This window comes from Euprymna scolopes, chromosome 7 (genome assembly GCF_053919585.1).
Source record: "Euprymna scolopes isolate OS-2025 chromosome 7, ASM5391958v1, whole genome shotgun sequence".
NCBI classification, from domain to species: domain Eukaryota; kingdom Metazoa; phylum Mollusca; class Cephalopoda; order Sepiida; family Sepiolidae; genus Euprymna; species Euprymna scolopes.
The window spans coordinates 170,508,447-170,531,038 of record NC_136488.1 but is presented as its reverse complement, the minus strand read 5'-3'; the positions used below and the strand labels follow the sequence as shown (position 1 = coordinate 170,531,038).

The 22,592-nt window shown below is 36.9% G+C and overlaps 1 protein-coding gene across 1 annotated transcript in view; it reads left to right on the top strand.

The window, feature by feature from the left end:
* The window catches only part of LOC145280378 (polycystin family receptor for egg jelly-like), a 174,111-nt gene that overhangs the window by 5,599 nt on the left and 145,920 nt on the right, over nt 1-22,592 (top strand). The window contains exon 2 of the mRNA XM_080132149.1: nt 14,890-14,917. Coding sequence (XP_079988275.1) covers nt 14,890-14,917 — 28 coding nt within the window. The remainder of the gene's footprint in view (nt 1-14,889; nt 14,918-22,592) is intronic.

The window sequence follows — 22,592 nt, the reverse complement described above, 5'->3', positions numbered from 1 at the left end:
GCAGTCAGCTGCAAAGCAGAAAAACGGAAGAAAGTTCCACAGGCGTGCAGTTCTAAGAAAGAAGCTTTGTTCATGGAATCTACGTTTTGGTTTAGGCACAGATAAAGAGTGGGGGGGGGGAATTATTGATAGTGTTTTCAACTAGACGAGTGTTTCTTGTGAAAATTTGACGAGGCTGAGCCAGAGATTGGAGCTCAGTCGAGCACTTTCCATGAAAATAACGATAAAGCAGAGACAAATTCGCAACATCTCTTCTGTGAGAAAGGTTGCAGGAAAGATGAAAAGGACATCCCCTACGAGGCTACGAAGTCTTTGTTGATCTTCTTACTCGTTCGTATGTTAATTTTGGTGCAGTTTTGTTTGTTCAGGAAATTTCTTGGTTATGACTAGGGCTATGACAACAGCATATTATTTTCATTGTTTTGACTCTCGTTAATATCTTTATTATATCTTTTTATATAGAATGACGTAGTTCTCAGTTGATTAACTTTGCATAAATGTGTCAGATGTATACTCAAGAATAAAAATTGTGAAAAGAATATGCTGTTGTCCCAGCCCTAGTTATGACGCATAAAAACGAGATTGTCTCTGTTCTGAGCCACGTGATTTAGTTTCTTACTATTGCAGCAAGATATGACACAAGGCCGAAAAGTGAGGTCGGTGGGGTTAAACAACCCTCTTTTACAGGGCACTTTGGTCGGACTTGTTCATGTCATGAATCATATAAAAAAAAGTTACCTCTCTTTCTTCTCCTATAAAAATGTTTCCTTTTGCCCATTTATCCTATTCTAAAAAATAACGCCTTGTTCGATTGGCCAAGGCGTTCCTCCTTAACCAATCAATGGCCACCATATTTGTCGCGCTGAATGCGAAAAACACTTGTGCTCTCTCTTTTTCGAATGGGACGCCAAGCTGTCAACAAATAAGAACTCTTTTCTCATTTACTGAATGTAAATACCTATTTGAACATTCTAAGAGCCGCCGTCTATTCTTGGACATAAAAGAAGTTTCTGTAATTATATATATATATATATATAGTAATTTATAAAATATATATGGCGATTAAGCTACACTGAATATTCGGCGTTTCATCCACTATAGGATTCGTCAGGCTTAATCGCCATATATATTTTATAAATTACTAACTAGCTCTACCTACGTATGGAGCACTTTTGAAGTAAATACTTAAAGTTTATGCATAAATCTATACTTTCGTATATTAATTTTATGTGAGTAAATGAAGTAGTTATATATATATATATATATATATATATATATATATATATATATATATATATATATATATATATATAAAATATAACACGGAAATTACATACTTGTCGATGCAATAATTTATTTCAACCTTATGGTATTTTCAAGCATCTAAACCAGACAATTACATTTTTGATACTGAAAGAAGGAAAGAAAAGATCGGGCCTCGACCCTCAAAAAACCAGAGGGGGTGGTAGTAGCAATCCACTTAATACATTTTATAGAGAGGGTGGGAGGGATTTAAAAAAAATAAAATAAAAATAATAAAAAAAAAATAAAAAAAATATAAATATTATGACACTTATAAGCGGCAGCTCGATGTAACCATAGGTACACACACACACACACACACACACACACACACACCCACATACACACACACACACACGCCTCTAAATATGTACGTTCTTACACGTAAATGCCTTGACACGCGTTTACTAACCTAGGAAGAGGGGGGAGAAAATATACGGATATAGAGAGAAAGAAATAGAACAGCGCGTAATGGAAAAAGAAGAAGAAAAAGAGAAGAAGAAGAAAAGAGGAGACAATGATCAACTGCTGCTGCTCTATCTGATCTAAATTAAAGCAATATAAATTATCAAAGGAACCTTTTTAACTTCATTTATTCTTTCATTGCAAGCAAATTAGTCATCAGATACGGCGACCGGAAATCTCTACTAAACCGGAAGTTCCGCCATTTTTCTTTTGAAATGCACCAAAGGAAATCGCAGGCAGAAACGAACATGTTTAAATGCGAGTTTCAAATAACATTGACGGATGCTCCACAAAACAATTGTTTTTGTTCTCGCTTAAGTAAAAAGGTATTTACTGGCTTTGCCGTTTCATTGCTAGGAGCAACGCGTCCGCCATTGTTTAGGTGTAATCAACAAACGCACGTTTTATTACTGGCTGTATTTTATTCTATACTTAAAACCAAGTGCTTCATCACCCATGTAGTCATTGGAAAATAAATACTTTACAGTTCCGTAGAGTTCGCGCACGAGTCGACATGAAACAAAAATTAGTACATTTTTTTTTTTTTACCATTATTTATGAATGAAACTGAGATTATAAAATCTAACATTTCAGCCCGGCGTAGCTCGGGTGTTTGAAGGTGTACGTTGAGCAAAAAAAAAAAAAAAAAAAAAAAAAAAAATCGGTCAATTTTTTTAACTTTGACCCCTTAACATATATTCTTTTGGGTTCAAATCAAGTTATTAAGTTAGATCCCTGTCCAAGGAACCTATATCTAAAATTTCAAGTGCTTAGACCCAAAATTGGCGGAGGAGTTTGGTAGAGTTCTCAAAGGTCTAATCGTTGAACTTTGACCCCTTAATAGCCAAATTTTTGGCCGAAAACAGATTAAAAAGATTTTCCCAAATCTCAGTACCTTGGAAATCAAATTTCGAGTCTGTAGACTGAAAATTGACAGAGTTATTTCGTTGGAAAATGTACACACACACGCACACACATTCACTTATATTTATATATAACTAGCATTTCAGCCCGGCGTTACCCGGGTGTTTGGATGTGTCTGTTGAGCAAAAAAAAAAAACAAAAAAACTGGTAGTGGGTAGGCTGGCTCGAACCCGTACCACGAAGGAGGAAAAGAACGGAGAAAAAACCTGTCGTCTATGCTGTTACGACCACCACCAAACCGGAAGTGACATTTTTTTAAAATTAAGGGTAGACAATCGAAAGGAGAGGATGACTTTCAAAAATATCGTCGAAAAAACTGACCCCCTCCCTGTAGAAAAGTTCCCAGTTGCAGGTGAAGATATTAATGTTTTTAACAATTTTTTTAGCCAATTTTTCGATATTTGTTGTCTTAAAGGTCTGAATTTAAAACGATACTGATCCTGGTAAAATCTGTCGCCTTTGTCGAAAGTTTAAGGCAGGCATGCAAACATACATACATACATACATTTATATATTGGTAACTAAAAATTTTCGACCCAAACCGATTAAAAAGCTTGCCGTATCACTTGAATACCCTTTATGTAAAATTTCAAATATTTAGACCAGAAATTTTCTGAGTAATTTGGAAGAGACCGCAGAGGAAAATTGTTTTGACCCTATTATGACCTCTTAAAATTTATTGTTTTGGGCTCAAATGAAGTTATTAAGTTAGATCCATGTCCAAGGAACCTATATCTAAAATTTCAAGTGTTTAGACCCAAACTTTTTGGAGGAGTTTGATAGAGTTCTCAAAGGTCAAATCGTTTAACTTTGACCCCTTACTAGCCAAATTTCTGGCCGAAAACCGATTTTCTCAAATCTCAGTACCTTGTATATCAAATTTCGAGTCTGTAGACTGAAAATTGACAGAGTTATTGCGTAGGGAAATGTACACTGACAGACAGACAGACACTTTCACACACACATATATATATATATATATATATATATATATATATATATATATATATAGATATATATATATATATATATAGATAGATAGATAGATAATAAATATTAATCCAAGCTCCTTCTTGCCAACTCCTGGCGTCAATTGTAATCTTTACCGACTGTTTTCTCTCTCCCCCTCTTTCTCAGCTGTCCAAAAAAGAAATCTGCTTTATGCCACCTCTCTCCATTCCTTTTCACATCAGACATTGTCATCATATGCAAATTAATGCCATATCAATAAACTGTCTATAGACGAAAGTTATTATTTTCTCCTTCCTTTCTTGATTCTGTCACCCAACAGGATAGACAGAGGCACCATCGTTTGTGTAAGTCACGTTTTGCATTAATTTCGCCCCTGATGTCATCATCATAAATAATACAGCTGGTCTTGCTTAAGTCAAAAGGTTTGCTGTTTCGTTGCTAGGACCAGCGCGGCCGCCATTGTTTGGATGTAACCAACGAAAATTTTATTTAAATATATCTATTACTAGGCGGGGGTGGGGGGGGGAGACCGAGCGTAAAATACGCTTAATATGATATTTTAATTTGTCTACATTTCGTATAAATTATTATATAGTCGTGATTTCAAAACTTAAAAAAAAGTATTTAGGTACCATCAGCTAGAATCGAAACTGAAGCATTTAAAGCTGGTGACGTTACCACTGTACCAACGTAACACGCATATGAACTGATTAAAAATAAACTAAGGTGAATGTACAAAATGTATAACGATTAATTTTTTTTTTTTAGCCCATTTTGACCCCTCAAAAATTATTTTAACCGACTAAAGACCCATAAAAGAACGGTCCATAAAAATCCAACCATTTGAGACCCCTAGCGCCACTCTGCGACTTTTAGTTTCCGATGAGATAGAATTTGAAAATATAGAGACAGACAGACAGACAGACATACAGACATATAACCGTTATATATTAAATTACATAAAGGAACTCTGTGTGTCTGTATGCCTGGGAGTTCGTTTTCTATGGATTCCAAAACGGCCGAGTCGTTTTTTTTTGTTTTTTTTTAAATTTCACACAAATGTACCTTATGTGTCTGGAAGTGTTTTTAGAGAGGTTTTGTATTGAAATGCCTTCGATATAGTCGATCGTCGAAAAAAAAACTATGAAAGAATAAACAGGTGATTTTGATCAAAGTTAACCCTTTGAACAGCCTAAGATCACAAGTTCTTTTGAGAAATTTTATCATCACATAAGCATAAAAGCCCGGCATATTATATTAACAAAAGACTCTTTGAGATGGCAGGGGCGCGTTCGAAATGAATGTGATTGTTTAGAATACAATTGAACATGATAGTTTACTTTTGTATTTTACCCTTCAATTCAAGTCATTATCACAGCACAAGTAGAAAGGCCAGGCATATAAAATCAACGGTAGGTTCTTTGATATGACAGGAGCACGTTCGAAATAAATGTTTATGTTTGGAGCACAATTGAACCATGATACTTGATATTTGCATTTTAAACTTTAATTCAAGCCATTATATAAAATAATTTTATAAAATCAACGGTAGGTTCTCTACAGTGCAACGTAGCCTTCACGGTTTTGTAAACTAAGTCTCTGCAAGGAGGATTGAAAAATGGGCGATGACAATAAAATATGTGAGGGTGAAATATTCGTTAGTCTTCATTCATTCCCGGGCAACGTCGGGTCTCTCTGCTAATTAAAAAAAAAAGTTTTACATGTATAAAATATATCCATGGACACGTGTTTCTTGGTATTCCTTCTTAAGAAAGGAAAATTAAAATACAAACGGTTCAAAACTGCTTATAAATAACAATAACAGATCTTTACGTTTTTTTTCACCGCTTATCAAGGTCTGGAGGCCACTCAAGGATAGGGGTTAATGGGTACCGTAATAGTTGGTGATGGTGGAAATTGGATGAGTTAATTTATTTTAAAGGGCGGCTCATCAAGAACTTGTTTACGTTGGTTGCGAAAACGGCCATGTTATAGCTAGCAGGAAAGCAACTCCGTGGTATTACGTTTCACAAACGAGAAGTTCTGAGTAATTGCTTTTCAAATGGAATTTTCGTTTAATTTTAGGCCTAGATAAGGGAAATTGATGATAGTGTTTGTATCTGGCGAGTGCTGGCTGTGGATGTTTTACAGATGTGTCGTACATTGAAGGTCCGACCAGCACCTGCCATGAAAAAAAGAGAATGAGGAAAAGATTGTCCAAGTAAGCTAAAGAAATGGAGAAAGAAAGAGAGTAGCTTATAGAGACTGGTAACATTTTGCATCTGTTCGTATCGCATTCATGGCTCCTTACAAGTCCTTTCCTTTTTTCTTTCTTTTTTTTTTACTCTTCTTCTTCTTCTTCTTCTTCTTCTTCTTCTTCTTCTTCTTCCTATAATTTTGTGTCTGACTGTTATTATTAACGATTTTATACTGATAGGCGGATCATAACAAATTAACCTAGACTATCAACATCTTTTCTTTTCTCAGCTTTCTAACACTTTCCAACAAGGCAATCTTTTGAAGTACTCCAACATTGCAGTGGATCCTAATTTTCCCGATCTACGTGTCAAGTCATTTTACCACAATCCCAAGGGCTCCCATCACAATTGGTACTTCTACCTGCTTCAAGTTCCACAATCTTTTTGTCTTCTTTTTCAAGTTTTAGTAAGAAAGGAAAGGGTGCGCTGTGCAGTTCATCCCCCACAAATGGCAACATTCTATCTTAGCACATATTTGGCTCTTGGTATATCGGTAGGCTTAGCGAAAAAAATTCTATTTCACACCTAGATGTGCAAGATTGGTTGATAGATATACTATTTGAATACAGAGTGACCCCCCCCCCCCAAAAAAACGGGCCCCAACTCTAATTAGGCCCCGTTTCTTAGTGTTTTGTCCGAATGAAATGAAACTTTGGTCATAACTAGTTTATTATATTCAAAACATCACATCAAAACACTAGGATCTTTGGCCTTTTTTTCTCCGTTCTACAGCATATGTTCTAGATGGCCTCCATTTAGCTTTTTTTTTTTTTTTGGATCACCCTGTATGAACAATGACAGACCAACAAAAATGCTATTTTAAACTGAAGCATGACAGACAAACGAAAATGATGTTTGAAACTCGGTATATGCCTGGAGGAAATATAAATAAATAATAGTATAAAATAATAAACAGAGTAAGTTATAATAAGTTTATTGTACAACTGTATAATAGCTATTGACATTCGAACGTATCTTGAATGCCGTTGCATCAAGATTAAATTACTCCCCGCTTGGTTGGATCTTATTTTATTTTAGTTTTTATTTTTATTTATTTATTCACGTTCACCCCCTAACAAGACATATTACCACTTGGACGTAAGGGGATTCTATTTGTCACCATGCCTAGGAAAGATTAACAAGATGTTGGTTTACATTACATTTAAACTTCTGCATATCAGTACAGTCAGAGAAGCAAGTAGCAGTAAGGGAATTATACAGTTTAGCTGTTCGAGGGAAGAAACGATTAGAATAGAAAGCTTCCTGGCATTTAGGGACCACAACAGTGAAGAGGTGCGATTTTGTTGCTAAGCGGATTTGTCGGGATGTGTATGTCGAGGGGGCACAAGTGCAACAGGTTCATCAGAGCACACTCCAGTAGAGATGCAACATTAAGGCGATGGGACAGGGGTTGGAGCTTAGTTGACAAATTGGGGTCTAATAGATTGAAAACTAGTGGTAGATGACCCAGCCCAGATGTGGCAACAATAATCCATGCATGGTTAAATGATGGCTTTGTAGAGTGTCTCTTCTAGCTCTATAGAGGGAACCCACCTTTCTTGCAGCAGCCTTTGCAATGTCCTCGATGTATTTCTAGGGTCATATATAGACTTAACAGTCCATTCTAAAGGAGTGTCAGGATGTTTCATTATATCAAATATAAAGCAGAATAGACCAACAATAATTCTATTTCAAATTGAATTATGACAGACCAACGCACCTCATTATCAGATGTGGGCGTATCTAAAATGCTATCATTTATATGATGGAAATTATGTTCATCGCTGTTAGCTACTGGTATGTGTTGTATATTTATCAAGATTGATAGTTGTCGTGTGTGCGGGGAGCGACATGGAGGTGGTAGCTGTCTCGTGTCGTCTGCCATTTTTCTTCGTCCACCGCCCCAACTACTCTAAAATATATTTCTAAATATTTTAGCCACACCTTACATCCACCGTCATTCTATGTTCTGAAGATCTTATATTATATAGAAAGGAGTCATCTCGTCAAGTTCTCGAAATGCCCCCTACCGCAATTCTTAACTCTTCCATTAACCCCACCCCCGAAATTCCGGTCATTTTTGATAGGACACAAGAATGTAGATCAAAAATCTATCTGGAATATACGTGTGTACACACCTCCGATGTTTTATCAGCGTTGTCCCGACTCAATACACTATCCAACACAGATAGTTAAACAGACACAGACATAGGAAGTTTGTATAATTATATATATATATATATATATATATATATATATATATATATATGAACAAATGATTAATAAAATATGTTAAATATATATATATATATATATATATATATATATATATATATATATATATATATATATATATATATGGTTGACCAGAAAGTTCCTGTGGGTTTTAACTTTTAAATTCAGCTGAACATATCTCGGCTCAAAACTATTTAAACGTTGTCTAAGGAGAATAGCTTCCCATCATCCTGGAAATTCTCATCAGTATGCCCTGTATTTAAGAATTCAGGTGATCGCTCATCCCCCTTTCAGTACAGGCCAATAAGTCTCCTGTGCGTCATGAGTAAGTTGCCGGAATCTGTGTTAAATACAGAAGTAATCTACCATCTCAACAAAAATAACCTTCTTAGTGACACTCAATATGGTTTCCGTTCTGCTAGATCTACAGCAGATGTGCTTACAGTTATATCTCATAGGATTAGCAAATCTCTCAACGGAGGTAACCTTTCTAGGGCAATTGCTCTTGACATATCAAAGCCTTTGATAGGATATGGCATAAAGATTTACTTCACAAGATCTCTAGCTATGGTATAGCTGGAAATGTATTCTCAATTATTAAATCATTTCTCTCTAATAGGTTCATAAGAGTAGTAGTTGAAGGGCAAAAATCAGAAGCTCACAGTATTAATGCTGGAGTCCCTCAGGGGTCCATCCTGGGCCCGACTCTTTTCCTGATCTACATTAATGATCTTCCAAATCACATCCTTACATCATTTGTAGACATTTATGCTGATGACACTACCATTTATGGTAGCACATCTAAGAAAGTAAACGACCAAGTTCTCTCTGATTCTCTATCCTCTGATCTTGAACACGTAGTACAATGGGGGAAAAATGGTTGGTTACTTTTAATGCATCTAAAACCAAGCTTCTCTCTTTACATCATCAACACTCTGATCCACATCTGGCATCAATTGAAATAAATGGCTCTCGTCTTCAGGAGGCCTCAAGTTTTGACAAGCTTTTGGGCTTGACCGTTACTCCTGATCTTAAATGGAACACGTACATCAAATCTGTTGCCAAGGCCGCTGGAAAAATGGTGGGATCTTTCTATCGATCCGGTAGATATCTCACTGCTGATGCTATTCTCTATCTATATAAGAGCCAGGTACGTCCAAGGATGGAATACTGTTGCCACATCTGAGCAGGAGCTGCTAAAAAGGACTTGTCCTGCCTTGATAGAGTTCAAAATTGACTTTGTAGCCTCGTAGGAGACGCCCATTTCTCTTCTCTGCAACCTCTATCTCACAGAAGAGATGTTGCGAGTTTGTCTGATGTATCGTTATTTTCATGGAAAGTGTTCGACTGAGCTTCAATCTATGGTCCCCCCTCGCCAAACTTTCATAAGAAACACTCGTCTAGCAGAAAATACTATCACTAGTTTCCCTCACTCTTTATCTGTGCCTAAGCCTAAATGTAGATTCCATGAACAAAGCTTCTTTCTTAGAACTGCACGCCTGTGGAATTGTCTTCCGTTTTCCTGCTTTCCGGCTGACTACAATATGGTTGTCTTCAAGTCTAACGTAAACAAGTTTTTGATGAGCCGTTCCATATAAGTTAACAAATTTACCGAATTGATTACTATATTGTCCAATTTCTACTGTACACTCTTTAACCCTTATCCTCGAGTGGCCTCTTGGCCTTGATAATGTGGTGATGCCTGTGTAAAAAAACGAAAGAAAACAAACAAACAAAAAACAAATATCATTTATAAACACTATCAGAATTAACACACTTTTGCCAACGCAAAACAAGTGTTTTTTATGCCACGAACGTAAACATCTTGCGTGATGAAGTCGTTGAAGTTTTTGATATCGTTTGGGTTTTTGAAGCATTTCTCACGCAGAAATTTGTCGAGATGCTTGAAAAAGTGTTAGTCGGTAGGTGAGAGGTCTGGAGAGTTCAACTTTTGCAGGGCCGATGTAGCAACGTGCGGTCGGGAATTGTCGTGGAAGAGAATTGGGCCTTCTCTGCTGATTAATGGCTGGGTGTTGTTGTTGAAGTTTCTGATGCATTTCCTCCATTTGTTGTTAGTACTTCACAGTCGTAAAGGTTTCGCCTTCATTCAAAAATCTGTAATTCATGAGATCACAAAACAATCAGCATGACTTTCTTTTGGTGCATCTCCGGCTTCGGGAAGTGTCGTGGAGCTTTGTCGACGTCTAACCACTGAGCTGAGCGTCGCTGGTTGTCGTAAAGAACTCACTTTTCATCGCAAGTCAGAACCCGGTCGATCTTGTTACGTTTCTTTTGGTTGCAGTTTTTTTGTCTTTCCAATCTCTCTCAAGTGGTTGGAAATCATTCAATAAATAATTCACAAACAGTTGTGCGTGGATTGGCATCGACTAAAGCTCTTAATTGATCGTTGTCAACATCCGATGGCCAACCAGTACGCTCACCATCTTCAAGACTCTCGTTGCCGCCACGAAATTCCTGAAACCACCATTGTGCTGTGCGTTCAGTAGTGGTTCCTTCGCCAAACGTTTCGTTGATATCGTGAGGCTATTTTTCTATATTGTATTCACCGTTCTGAAAAGGAAATACAATTGTTTTAAAATGACTGCAAAGTGAACTATTAGATGGAAAAACGCTTTATAAAGTGATATAAACAGAAAAAGCATTATAATGAAAACCTATTAGAAAGTTCTTCATTTAAAGTAAAAATAAAAAATTCTGCAAGATATTTGATACATAGTAAGAATAGTTGATATATATATATGTGTGTGTGTGTATGTGTGTGTGTGTGCGTGTGTGTGTGTGTGTGTGTGTGTGTACAAAGATTATAGTATTTTAAAACCATATATATATACATACGTATGTCAAATGAGATTAAAAAATATGGATGGATTCTTTATATAGATAGCTGAACATATGGAGGTGGAGAATTAGATTTCGAAAAAATGAGTAAATAATCCCTGTTATGTTTTTCCGTATTGAACTTACAAGTAAATTTATGTATACATATATTTATTCATTTTGTCTGTATTTACATAGATTTTATGTATCTATTTTCAGTATTTACTTCGATGCTGCTCGATACGTTGCTAAGTAGTAAATTTGGAAAATATCCATGGAAATTAAGCTACACACACACACACACACACACACACACACACACACACACACACACACACACACACACACACACACACACATATATATATAAATTTACAGGGGATTAGAACAGCCGTCTAAAGAGCACTGTGTATTTTAATATAATAGCAAAATAACTAATATAATTAAAATACAAGAAAAACAGTTCTCGTCGTAATGTAGATATATAATGAGTTTATTTTACTTGTAAATATTAATTCTTTAATATTTATAATATATTTTAAGTTTACCATTTTGATTACCTTGGTAAACTTATTGTAATTTTATACATATATATATATATATATATATATATATATATATATATATATATATATTATATCATCTTATATATATATATATATATATATATATATATATATATATTATGGGATTAATCAGAGTCCATTTTCTGTAGGCTGTTTTTGAACCCAGCCTACAGAAAATGGACTCTGATTTATGAAAGTATGATAGGTTATGAAAAGAAAGGGTTGTAAAAAGATAGCTTCGAATTTGGGGGTATCAAAACCAAAGCAAAATATGATGAAAGTAAAAATAAAATAGATAAACCCCATGATTTATTATACCATACCTGTTCACACTGAAACACTTATCACAATATTCTGTGGATCTATATTAAAAAAACTTGTTTAACTTTGTGACATATTTCCATTCTATGCAGGTCAGGCGCGAACGAACACTCCATAATTTTATTATACCATATTTCTTCAAACTGAAACATAATTATCAAAGTATACTTACGCAGATAGATATGAAAAGTCTTTATTAAAGTTTGTGCCCATTTCCATTCTATGGAGGCCAGGCGCGAACCAGACCACACAATTTTATTATATCATCCCTATTTAAGTTAAAACATACTTATCAAATTATTATTATGTACATCTATATAAAAAACACTTGTAAACGTTTTTTTATTTAATTTTTAATTTTTTTATTTCCATACTTCGTTGACCAGGCAGACCCCACAATTTTAATGAATCATCATTATGCCAGATCAAACTTACCCATTCCTGCGTCTCGATACGTCTTCTATCATCATATGTAATCAGTTTTTTATAATAGTCAACCATATAGGAGCCTATTCGTAAGCAGACACACACACAGACGTTCAACTTGTTACCAAGTAAGATCTATGACTTACTTGTAGTTTCATTAAATACTTTTGCAAGCAAAATCCGATCCCGCATTTTGTTAATCCTACTCTCTGATGAGAAGGAAAGTATTTCTTCGAAACTCCGCGGATTAAGGACTATCCACTTATTAAGTGTTTTCTTTTCAGATTAAATATGTTTTTAACTCTTTTTCAAAGTGTTTTTAATGTTTTATTAACTGTTTGCTCTTATATATATATATATATATATATATATATATATATATATATATATATATATATATATAGTGAGTTCGGCAGATAATTTTAGGCAAAATATATTTGAAGCTAATTGTATTTTTTAATTAAAGTAGATATACTGAGTAATTATTGAGTTGAATATAATAAAATTTAAAACTTAATAATAATAATAATAATAATAATAATAATAATAATAAATTAATTATTAATTTATTAATAGTTTTTTTACATGGTAGTCACCACTTATCAAGGCCCGGCAGCCACTCGGGGATAAGGGTTATTGCGTGTACAGTAATCAATGGGATAATATCGTAATAATAGTTAGTAATAGAGATTTGATATTTGATTGATTACTTAAGGGGGCGGTTCATCAGGAATTTGTTTATGTTGGACTTGAAGACATCCAAGTTGTAGTCAGGTGGTAACAGGCAAACGGAAGACAGTTCCACAGGCGTGCAGTTCTAAGAAAGAAGCTTTGTTCATGGAATCTACGTTTTGATTTAGGCACAGATAAAGAGTGGGGAAAACTTTTGGCAGTGGCTTCAGCTAGACGGGTGTTTTTCGTGAAAGATTGGCGAGGAGGGACCAGAGATTGTAGCTCAGAGGAACAATTGCCATGGAAATAACGATAAAACAAAGACAGGTTCGCAACGTCTCTTCTGTGGGAGAGAGGTTGTAGGGAAGAGAAAAGGGGCATCCCCCACTAAGCCACGGAGTCTATTTGGTACTCTGTCAAGACGGGATAGGCTGTTTTTAGCAGCTCCTGCCCAGATGTGGCAGCAATATTCCATCCTTGGACGTAATTGATTTTTATGTAGATAGAGAATTGCATCAGTAGTGAGATATCTTCTGGAGCGGTAGAAGGATTCTACCATCTTTCCAGCGACCTTGGCAGCAGACTGGATGTACGTGTTCCATTTCAGATCAGGAGTAAAGGTCAATCCCAGAAACTTGTCAAAACATGGAGTCTCCCCAAGACGAGAGCCATCCATTTCAATTGATGCCAGATGGGGATCAGAGCGTTTATGATGTAAAGATAGGAGTTTGGTTTTAGATCATTTACGGCATTTGATGTGTTGCCTTAGACGGTCCTGTCATCAGCATAGATGTCAACGAATGATTTAAGTATGTGTTTTGGGAGATCATTGATGTAGATCAGGAAGACAGTTTGGCCCAGGATGGACCCCTGAGGGACTCCAGCATTAATACTGTCGGCCTCTGATTTCTGTCCATCAACCACTACTCTTATAAGCCTATCAGAGAGAAACGATTTAATAATTGAGAAAACATTTCTAGAGATACCGTAGCTGGAAATCTTGTGAAGTAGGCCTTTTAGTAAAAAAAAAAAAATAATTTGCCTATAATTAATAGTAAAAAATCATTTTTCTATAATTAATAGTAAAATTCATTTCCCTATGATTAATAGTAAAAAATAATTTTCCTATAATTCATAGTATTTTTTCATATATTAGAATAAGATCAGCATCATTCTCATCTGTTTTTGCTTGACATGAGAGGGTGGTTCCAAAAGTAAAGCCTCCTATTTTTTAACTAAAAGAGTTGAAATGATACAATGACGGAAGTTGTATAATTAAAACGAGCAAACTTTTGTGCCCCAAATGCATTTTTCTACGTAGTCGTCACCATTCTCAATGGACTTTTTTCCAGAGTAAGAATGACGCATCTTCGCTTCTGACGCAGGCCCATGACACGAATTGCTCTCTTAGAGCCCACACCGTCAATATCTGCAACAAGGAGATGCAACTCTCACGTCATGAATGCACAAATTCAGTCATCATAACAATGCAGTTTGCAATTCCGTCTCATCCATTCGGGCGAAATAAAAAAATAGGGTGAATTACTTTTGGAACACCATTCGTAAATGCCGTCTTTTTATGGTCATTGTTGTAATGTTATTTCTTTTTATGGTCATTGTTGTAATGTTATTTCTTTTTATGGTCATTGTTGTAATGTTATTTCTTTTTATGGTCATTGTTGTAATGTTATTTCTTTTTATGGTCATTGTTGTAATGTTATTTCTTTTTATGGTCATTGTTGTAATGTTATTTCTTTTTATGGTCATTGTTGTAATGTTATTTCTTTTTATGGTCATTGTTGTAATGTTATTTCTTTTTATGGTCATTGTTGTAATGTTATTTCTTTTTATGGTCATTGTTGTAATGTTATTTCTGTTTTGTAAAAGTTTTTTTTTCTTTTTATTCACAGGCGGTTGTGATCTGTCATGTTGAAGCGAGTAAGTATTGCATTTTTATCACGACATTGTAAAACCTCTTCACACCTCACGGCGTTCTATGTCCCATCTGACTACTCCCTAATAAGTTGTCTCCCTACGAGAGCAAAATTAGCGAAAAAGTCGGTTTTTACAGGATGGGGCGATAAAAATGTCGCCCTAAAGAATACAAAACTACAGCTTTATTTTAAAACTTTTATTGAAAAAAAACAAAAACAAAAAACAAAAAAAATAAAAAAACAAAAAAACAAATAAAAAACAAACAAACAAACAAACAAAAAACAAAAACAAAAAACAACAATAAAACAATTCCAGTAACTTGATCACTGCTTTGATTCGGCCCCAGAACTTCGAGCATGCCTTTTCTGCAAGCAGCAGAAGCTCGGCGAATACTCGGCGAATACTTGGCGGATGGTGGCGATCTGGCTGGATTTGGTGTTGTGGGAGGTCATGTTGGTGATGTTCTTGACGTATGACCAAACGAAGTCGTCCAGGAGGTTTAGATCCTGGGAAGAGGGGGTCAATAATGAGAGAAAGGTACAAAGTTGTAACACTCCTTCTGAAGCCAAGCTTGGGTCTCCTTGGACTTGTGTACCGACGTCATCCTATTGCCACACCCAGGGTCTGTCAGTGACCACCTGATTGCATCAAAGGATCACCATACTCTTCAGCACACCCAGGTACATTTTGGTGTTGACTTTCGAACCGACTTCAGAGATGTGAGATGGCATGATATGGCCCTTACTTAAACCACACCGAAGAGCTATTAGAATAGAAAGCTTTGTGGCATTTAGGTACTTTAAGAGTGAAGGGGCGTGATTTTGTTGCTAAGCGTGTTTGTTGGATATATGTACACCGAAGGGGCAACGAGTCCATCAGAATACATTCCATTAAAATATTTGTAAAGCAGGCACAGAGATGCAACATTGCGGTGATATGACAGGGGTTGGGGCTTAGTTGACAAAGTGGGACCGATCAGATTGAAGACTCTTTTTTTATCACCCTATCCAAGAGGGAGAGACTACTGGTAGATGCACTAGCCCAGATGTGGCAACAATATTCCATGCATGGGCGAATGGTGGGTTTTATAGATGCAGGATACTATCAGATGTGTGTATTCTTCTAGCATGATAGAGGGAACCCACCTTCTATTCAGCAGCCTTCGCAATGCCCTCTGTATTTCTAGCTTCTTATAATAACTGAACAGTTCATTCTTAAAGGTTGCCAGGATCTTCCACTCCATCTAAACTGAAGTATAATAAATAGACCAACAATAACTTTATATATATACTAGCAGTTCAGCCCGGCTTTGCCCGGGCCCTATGTACTGTTCATAATTTTATGTGCATATATATATATATATATATATATATATATATATATATATATATATATATATATATATCCATATATATATACATACATATATATATATATATATATATGTATGTATATATAGTCATCCACATACAGTACTGTTTCGCTGTTTCACAGCTCATCACTGCGGCTAGACATATATATATATATATATATATATATATATGATTAGTTTTTTTGGAAAAAGAATTCCAGCAGAGTGCTCAATTAAAAGGAAAATCCAAATTTTAAGAGCGTACTTATATTTTGTGTACAGAAAGTTGTTAGTTGAGACAGGTCATTGGTACCGTCGGTTTCAAGCCCGATAATAAGGCCCGTTTAAGGTATCCTTATCGAGCTCTCTTCAGCCAATATTCGTCAGCGAATATTGGCTGAAGAGAGCTCGATAAGGATACCTTAAACGGGCCTTATTATCGGGCTTGAAACCGACGGTACCAATGACCTGTCTCAACTAACAACTTTCTGTACACAATATATATATATATATATATATATATATATATATATATATATGGTTTTAAATAAAATAGTAGGCGGAAGTTTCCCGAGAGCTCTTTCGGCTATCATCTCTTCAGGAGTAAATCGATAGCAATCTAAATAGTATTGTGACGAAAATAAAGAGTTCTATTGGGGAACTTATTTAATGTCCCAACGTACGGGGGCATTAATTAAATTTATTTACGTTTAAAAAACGATTAAAAATGTTGGCACAACGAGGGAGAAAAAAAAAAAAAAAAAAAAAAAAGCGGGAGAAAAAATTCAAAGTTCCCCAAAGAGAAACAATGCGTTTGATGTTTCCTTTTGCCGGCACAAAGAAGGTTGACGCACCGCGATAGAGACGGCCTCCAAAATCTTTAAATGGTTTTTGGAGTCCGCTCTATGTAGCACCTCGAACCAATCTATTTTATATCTATCGGCACAGCACGGGTTGTCAACCAAATGCTGGCCAATAGCAGAGTCCAAGGCTGCAGAAGAAGGGAAACCTCCGAACCCCATCCTCCCTTGTCTGATCTTCGATGGAACATGCTGGTTTATACGAGTCAAAAGGTGCAAGGATGTTCGCCCAACATAACCAGCATCGCACTGGCATTTAAACTGATATACAATATTACTATTTTGGATGTAAGGCAAACTATCCTTGCGGAAAGACGGAAAAGCAGGTCTCGTAGTATATACAACACGCAAGGTCACCGAATTGAAGCAATCGTAAATACTTCTTCGAATCTGTTTTGAAATTATATTACTCCCCTCCCCTATCCACGGTAATTTCAAATAAACCGGGCATTTCAAGGGTCCAAACTTTTTAGGGGATTTAAAATCCGCAACCTTTTTGAAAATACAATCATCAATAAGGTTAACAGGATAACCATTATTGATGAATATTTCCCTGATCTTATCGAGTTCGACATCCAATCTGTTAGGCGAACAAATCATGAGGGCTCTATGTACCAAAGAATTAATTAAGCCGACCTTACGTGATTTAGGTACAAAAGACAACCAGTTCACATATAGGCCAGTAAATGTCGGCTTTCTATAAATTGTAGTGAGAAAGCCCCCCCTTGAGCGTTCGACAAGAACATCCAAGAAAGGAAGCGAATTGTCCTTCTCACTTTCCATAGTGAACTTAAGAGCTCCATGCAACGAATTCAACCTATTAAAAAATTATCGACGCATCACTTTGCGAAGGAGAAATAGCAAAAGTGTCGTCAACATATCTGAAATATGCAGTGGGTTTAGATGTAGAATTAAACATAACGGATTCATAGTACCCGACGAAAATATCCGCTAAAGTTGGGGCCAACGGACTCCCCATTGAAACCCCGTCAACCTGACAGTACATAATATCACAAAAACTAAATTCCATGGATTTCGTACACATTAAAATGAGTTCAATAAGAATCTCTTTAGAAAACCGTGGAGCAGTCAGGCGACCATCATATAAAGCGTCGGCACATATGCGTATAGTCTCATCCAACGGTATGTTGGTGAAAAGACTAGAGACATCAAATGAGCACATGAAAGACGTCTCTGCATTAGAATCCAACCCACGTACACAATCAACGAACCGAAAAGTATCTGGGATACAATGCGTGGTGTATAACTCACGCACAGGTTGCAGAATTTCCACAAGCCACTGAGCCAAAGAATGTTGTGCTGAACCAACCATTGATAAAATGGGTCTCAGTGGAACACCTTGCTTGTGGATTTTGGGGAGACCATACATTCTGGGACCTTGTGACCCAGAGGGCCTGATCCTGTCATAAACATCCTTGCAGAAAACCTTCTTTTTAAATAATGCAAGTAAACGTCTCTGCATTTTATCCGTCAACTCGAAAATTGGCGGAGGAGTTCAGTAGAGTCTACAAAGGTCAACTCTTTCAACTTTGATCTATTGACAGCCAAATTTTCACCCCCAAACTGGTGTTCTCACTTCCTTACTCCTCCCATATCTCTCATTATCCTTCACAGACTCCCTGTCTTCCTTGAATCTTTTTATGCCACTCAGAAATTGATGCTAGATTCATGCAAAATGTTCCCAAAGTAGTCTGAAACTTTCCATACGTTTCTGTGGAATTTTTTACAAGTTTAAAACAGAATTTTATCGCATGTCATTCTTCTAAAGTGTCATCCCGTCCCGATTGCATTTTTGAAATTCACAAGGATTTAGGCAATTCCTGCTGTAGCTTTCCATTTGAACGTGGAATCATAAAAAAGTCATCTCATAGGATGTATAGCAATAACCTACTGAATTTTCAAGAGTCTACAACAATTGTAAATGCCTTTACATAAAAGCCTGCAAACTTATTTAAGGCAATTCGTAATTATGTAAAATGTGTGTTTGAGTCGAAGAAACATCTGGAAATGCTTATTTTAAATTTATACAATGTCCTTAACAATCATTTCTTGGACTTTTGGTCAAGATCAGGGTGTAGTATCTGTTCCGGCGGGTGCTGCAAGCAAGGACCATATGTGGGGGCAACCCCACATACCTGACCTTTAACCAGCTCCCATTTCACCCCTCTCAGGAGCTGGCCCCCTTTTTCCCTTCCCCCTCCCTTCACTCCTCACATTAAAAATTGGCCTTGTGCCTAATTTGCTCGGTGGGGGAGCAAATAAATACCATCTGTTCCGGCAGATGCTGCAAGCAAAGACCAGCTATGACTAGCAAAGACCATATGTGGAGGTAACCCCACATATCTGAACTTGGTCAAGGTAGGGATCACCCTACGACCACAGTTACTATCCGGCTCCCATTTCCCACCTCTCGGGAGCTGGATCCCCCCTTCCCTCCCCCCTTCCCTCCATCTCCACATTACAAAACGGCCTTGTGCCTAATTTGCTCAGTGGGGAAGCAAATAAATACAAAGATCAAAGTGTAGTATCTGTTCTTCAGATGCTGCAAGCTATGGCTAGCTATGGCTAGCCATGACTAGCAAAGACCAGATGTGGGGGCAACCCCATATGCCTGACCTTTAACCAGCTCCCATTTCCCACCTCTCGGGAGCTGGTCCCCTTTTTTCCCTTTCCCCTCCCTTCACTCCTCACATTAAAAATTGGCCTTGTGCCTAATTTGCTCGGTGGGGGAGCAAATAAATACCATCTGTTCTTCAGATGCTGCAGGCTATGACTAGCTATGACTAGCAAAGACCGGATGTGGGGGCAACCCCACATGCCTGACCTTTAACCAGCTCCCATTTCCCACCTGTCGGGAGCTGGCCCCCTTTTTCCCTTCCCCCTCCCTTCACTCCTCACATTAAAAATCGGCCTTGTGCCTAATTTGCTCGGTGGGGGAGCAAATAAATACCATCTGTTCTTCAGATGCTGCACTTCAATTTCTTGTTCTCTGTAAGTGGAGGAGAAATCCTTTACGACTGAGACAATTTTTATTTTTGTTCCTTTTCTCCACGTTAAAAAACGACCCTGGTGTCTAACTCTGTCCCGTGGGGAGGCATTGTAAATAGGAACAATCATAATGGTTTCGCGACACATAACCATAAGAAAAAACAGCACGCATAATCATTTCATGAACTTTACAAACATTTGAGTGTGGCGGTTGTAAAAAAAAAGATGGAAGAGGGACACAATGTTAAAAAGACAAGTATTACTCCAAGCACACACATTTGTGAGGGGACACTGCCCGAACAAGTCTAGAGATATCCCATTTGGGAAGGTGGGATTTTGCGCTTTGAAAACAAATCTTATGTTTTCATTTGTCCTCCTGAAAGCCTACTAAATAGAAACGCAAAACAACAACCGGCAAGAATCAAGCTAAAATCGAGACGAGTTTAATTAAAATCTACATAAAAATCGAGGTAAAATATAGCTAAACTCGTTTTAAAAGAAAAGTTAATTAAATTGAGCTAAAATCAAGAGGAATTGAGCGAAAACATAGCTAAATATAGCTAAAATCGATATAAAAGTCGAATTAAAATTGAGCTAAAATCAAACGTCGAGCTAAAAATTAAGCTAAAGCAAGCTAAAAAATCGAGTAGAAAACCGAGTTAAAGCTAAAATCCAGCTAAAAAAAACTAACCAAAAAACAAATCAGCGAAAGCAAGCTAAAACTGAACAAAGAATCGAGCTAAAAAGCTAGATTAAAAGCTAATCGAGCTAAATCACGCTAAAACCGAACCGAAAATCATATTAAAAAGCTGAAAATCGTCTAACATCGAGCTAAAATCGAGCACAAAAGCTGAAAATCGTGCTAAAATCGAGCGGAAAATCATATTAAAACTGAACTATTAATCAATAGAAAACTCGTTTCCATTGCTTCGCACGCCTCTTTGCTTTCTTTCACAATTGTATCGATCTTATGTTAGCGGCTTATTGGCTTTGAACGTGCGTCGAAAAGTCGCTCATAGTTTTATTGAACTCGTCCAACAACAAAGCAAGTTGAAACATGCACGTGGTGTCCGCAAACACCTTGTATCCGCTTAATCATTGTTGCATGTTTTCAATTCGCTTGAAAACCGTTCAGCGTGTCATTCACGTGGAATATTTATTTATTTGAACAGCTTGTGAACATGGGCAATAAGTTCCAGTTTTATTAATCGTTTGTGTCGACACATCGACACATAAGGACGAGCTTCAGTCGATAAACAAATGCCACAATTAATATTAGCCGAGTTTGTAAGTATCCAGTACACACGCACACGCGTGCGCGCGCACGCACACACACACACACACACACACACACACACACACACACACACACACACAGATATCTATATAATTATAAAACACCGTGAACCGTCCGACTGCTCTTGCTTGCATCTTGTCTATCAAAAACATTGTTGTCATGGAAACCAGCTTGTCTATAATATAAATCTCACTTGCCTGCTTAAATGTATGTATGTATGTATGTATTTTTGTCAGGTCATGTCATATGCTACTGGTACCATGTAACCCAGTGCTACCTGCCTCATGGTCGGATCACCGGCGACTAAACTGGTTCCCCCACCAGACTTGTTTGGTGAGGAGGGTGGCTAGTCTCCCTGAAGGATTAAAAACAAGACCTTCCAAAGGGCGAATGAACTCTTTTTCTGGGTCAACGGCCAACTAGCACAGTGTATATTTGTGTGTGTGTGTGTGTGTGTGTGTGTATGTGTATTGGGGTGGAGAGGGCTCCCGTAAGCCGTGGTGAAGGCAACTTTTCTAGGAGAAGCAAATCTCTGATTTAAAAAAACAAAGCGGGAGACCAGTACCCGCATTAAGCTGGTCTGCAGTTTAATTTGTTGCTGGCTATCTTGCTCTTGCTTGTTGCTGGATCTCAACATTTTGAACCGAGAGAGAGACTTAGCTGTCGTACAAAGCTAAGACTCTGTAACATCATCTTTGTATAGATACTCCCTCAGGCATTTGGGATCATGGATTTTAAATGTCTGAGGGAGTGGCACTCGTCTGACAAGACGTTGCAATCATCATGTATGTATGCATGTATAAATAAATAAAATGCATATAAAAAAAAAGGTATTTCAAAAATACATGAAAATGAATGAGTAATCAACACTAAAACAAGGGAAAGATGGTCTTCTTTTGTCAAGAAGTGACAATCACCATGTATGCATGTATGTATGTTTGTTTGTCCGCCTAAAACTTTCGACAGAGGCGACGGATTGTCACCAGATCGGTATCGTTTTGAAGCTCATCCCTTCGGACGAAAAATATCGAAAAATTGTCTAAAAACATTAATTTCTTCACCCTTAACTGAGCACTTTTCTACAAGGAGGGGTCGCTTTATCGCCGATATTTTTGAAAGTCATCACCTCTTTTCGATCGACTAGCCTTAATTTAAACTTTC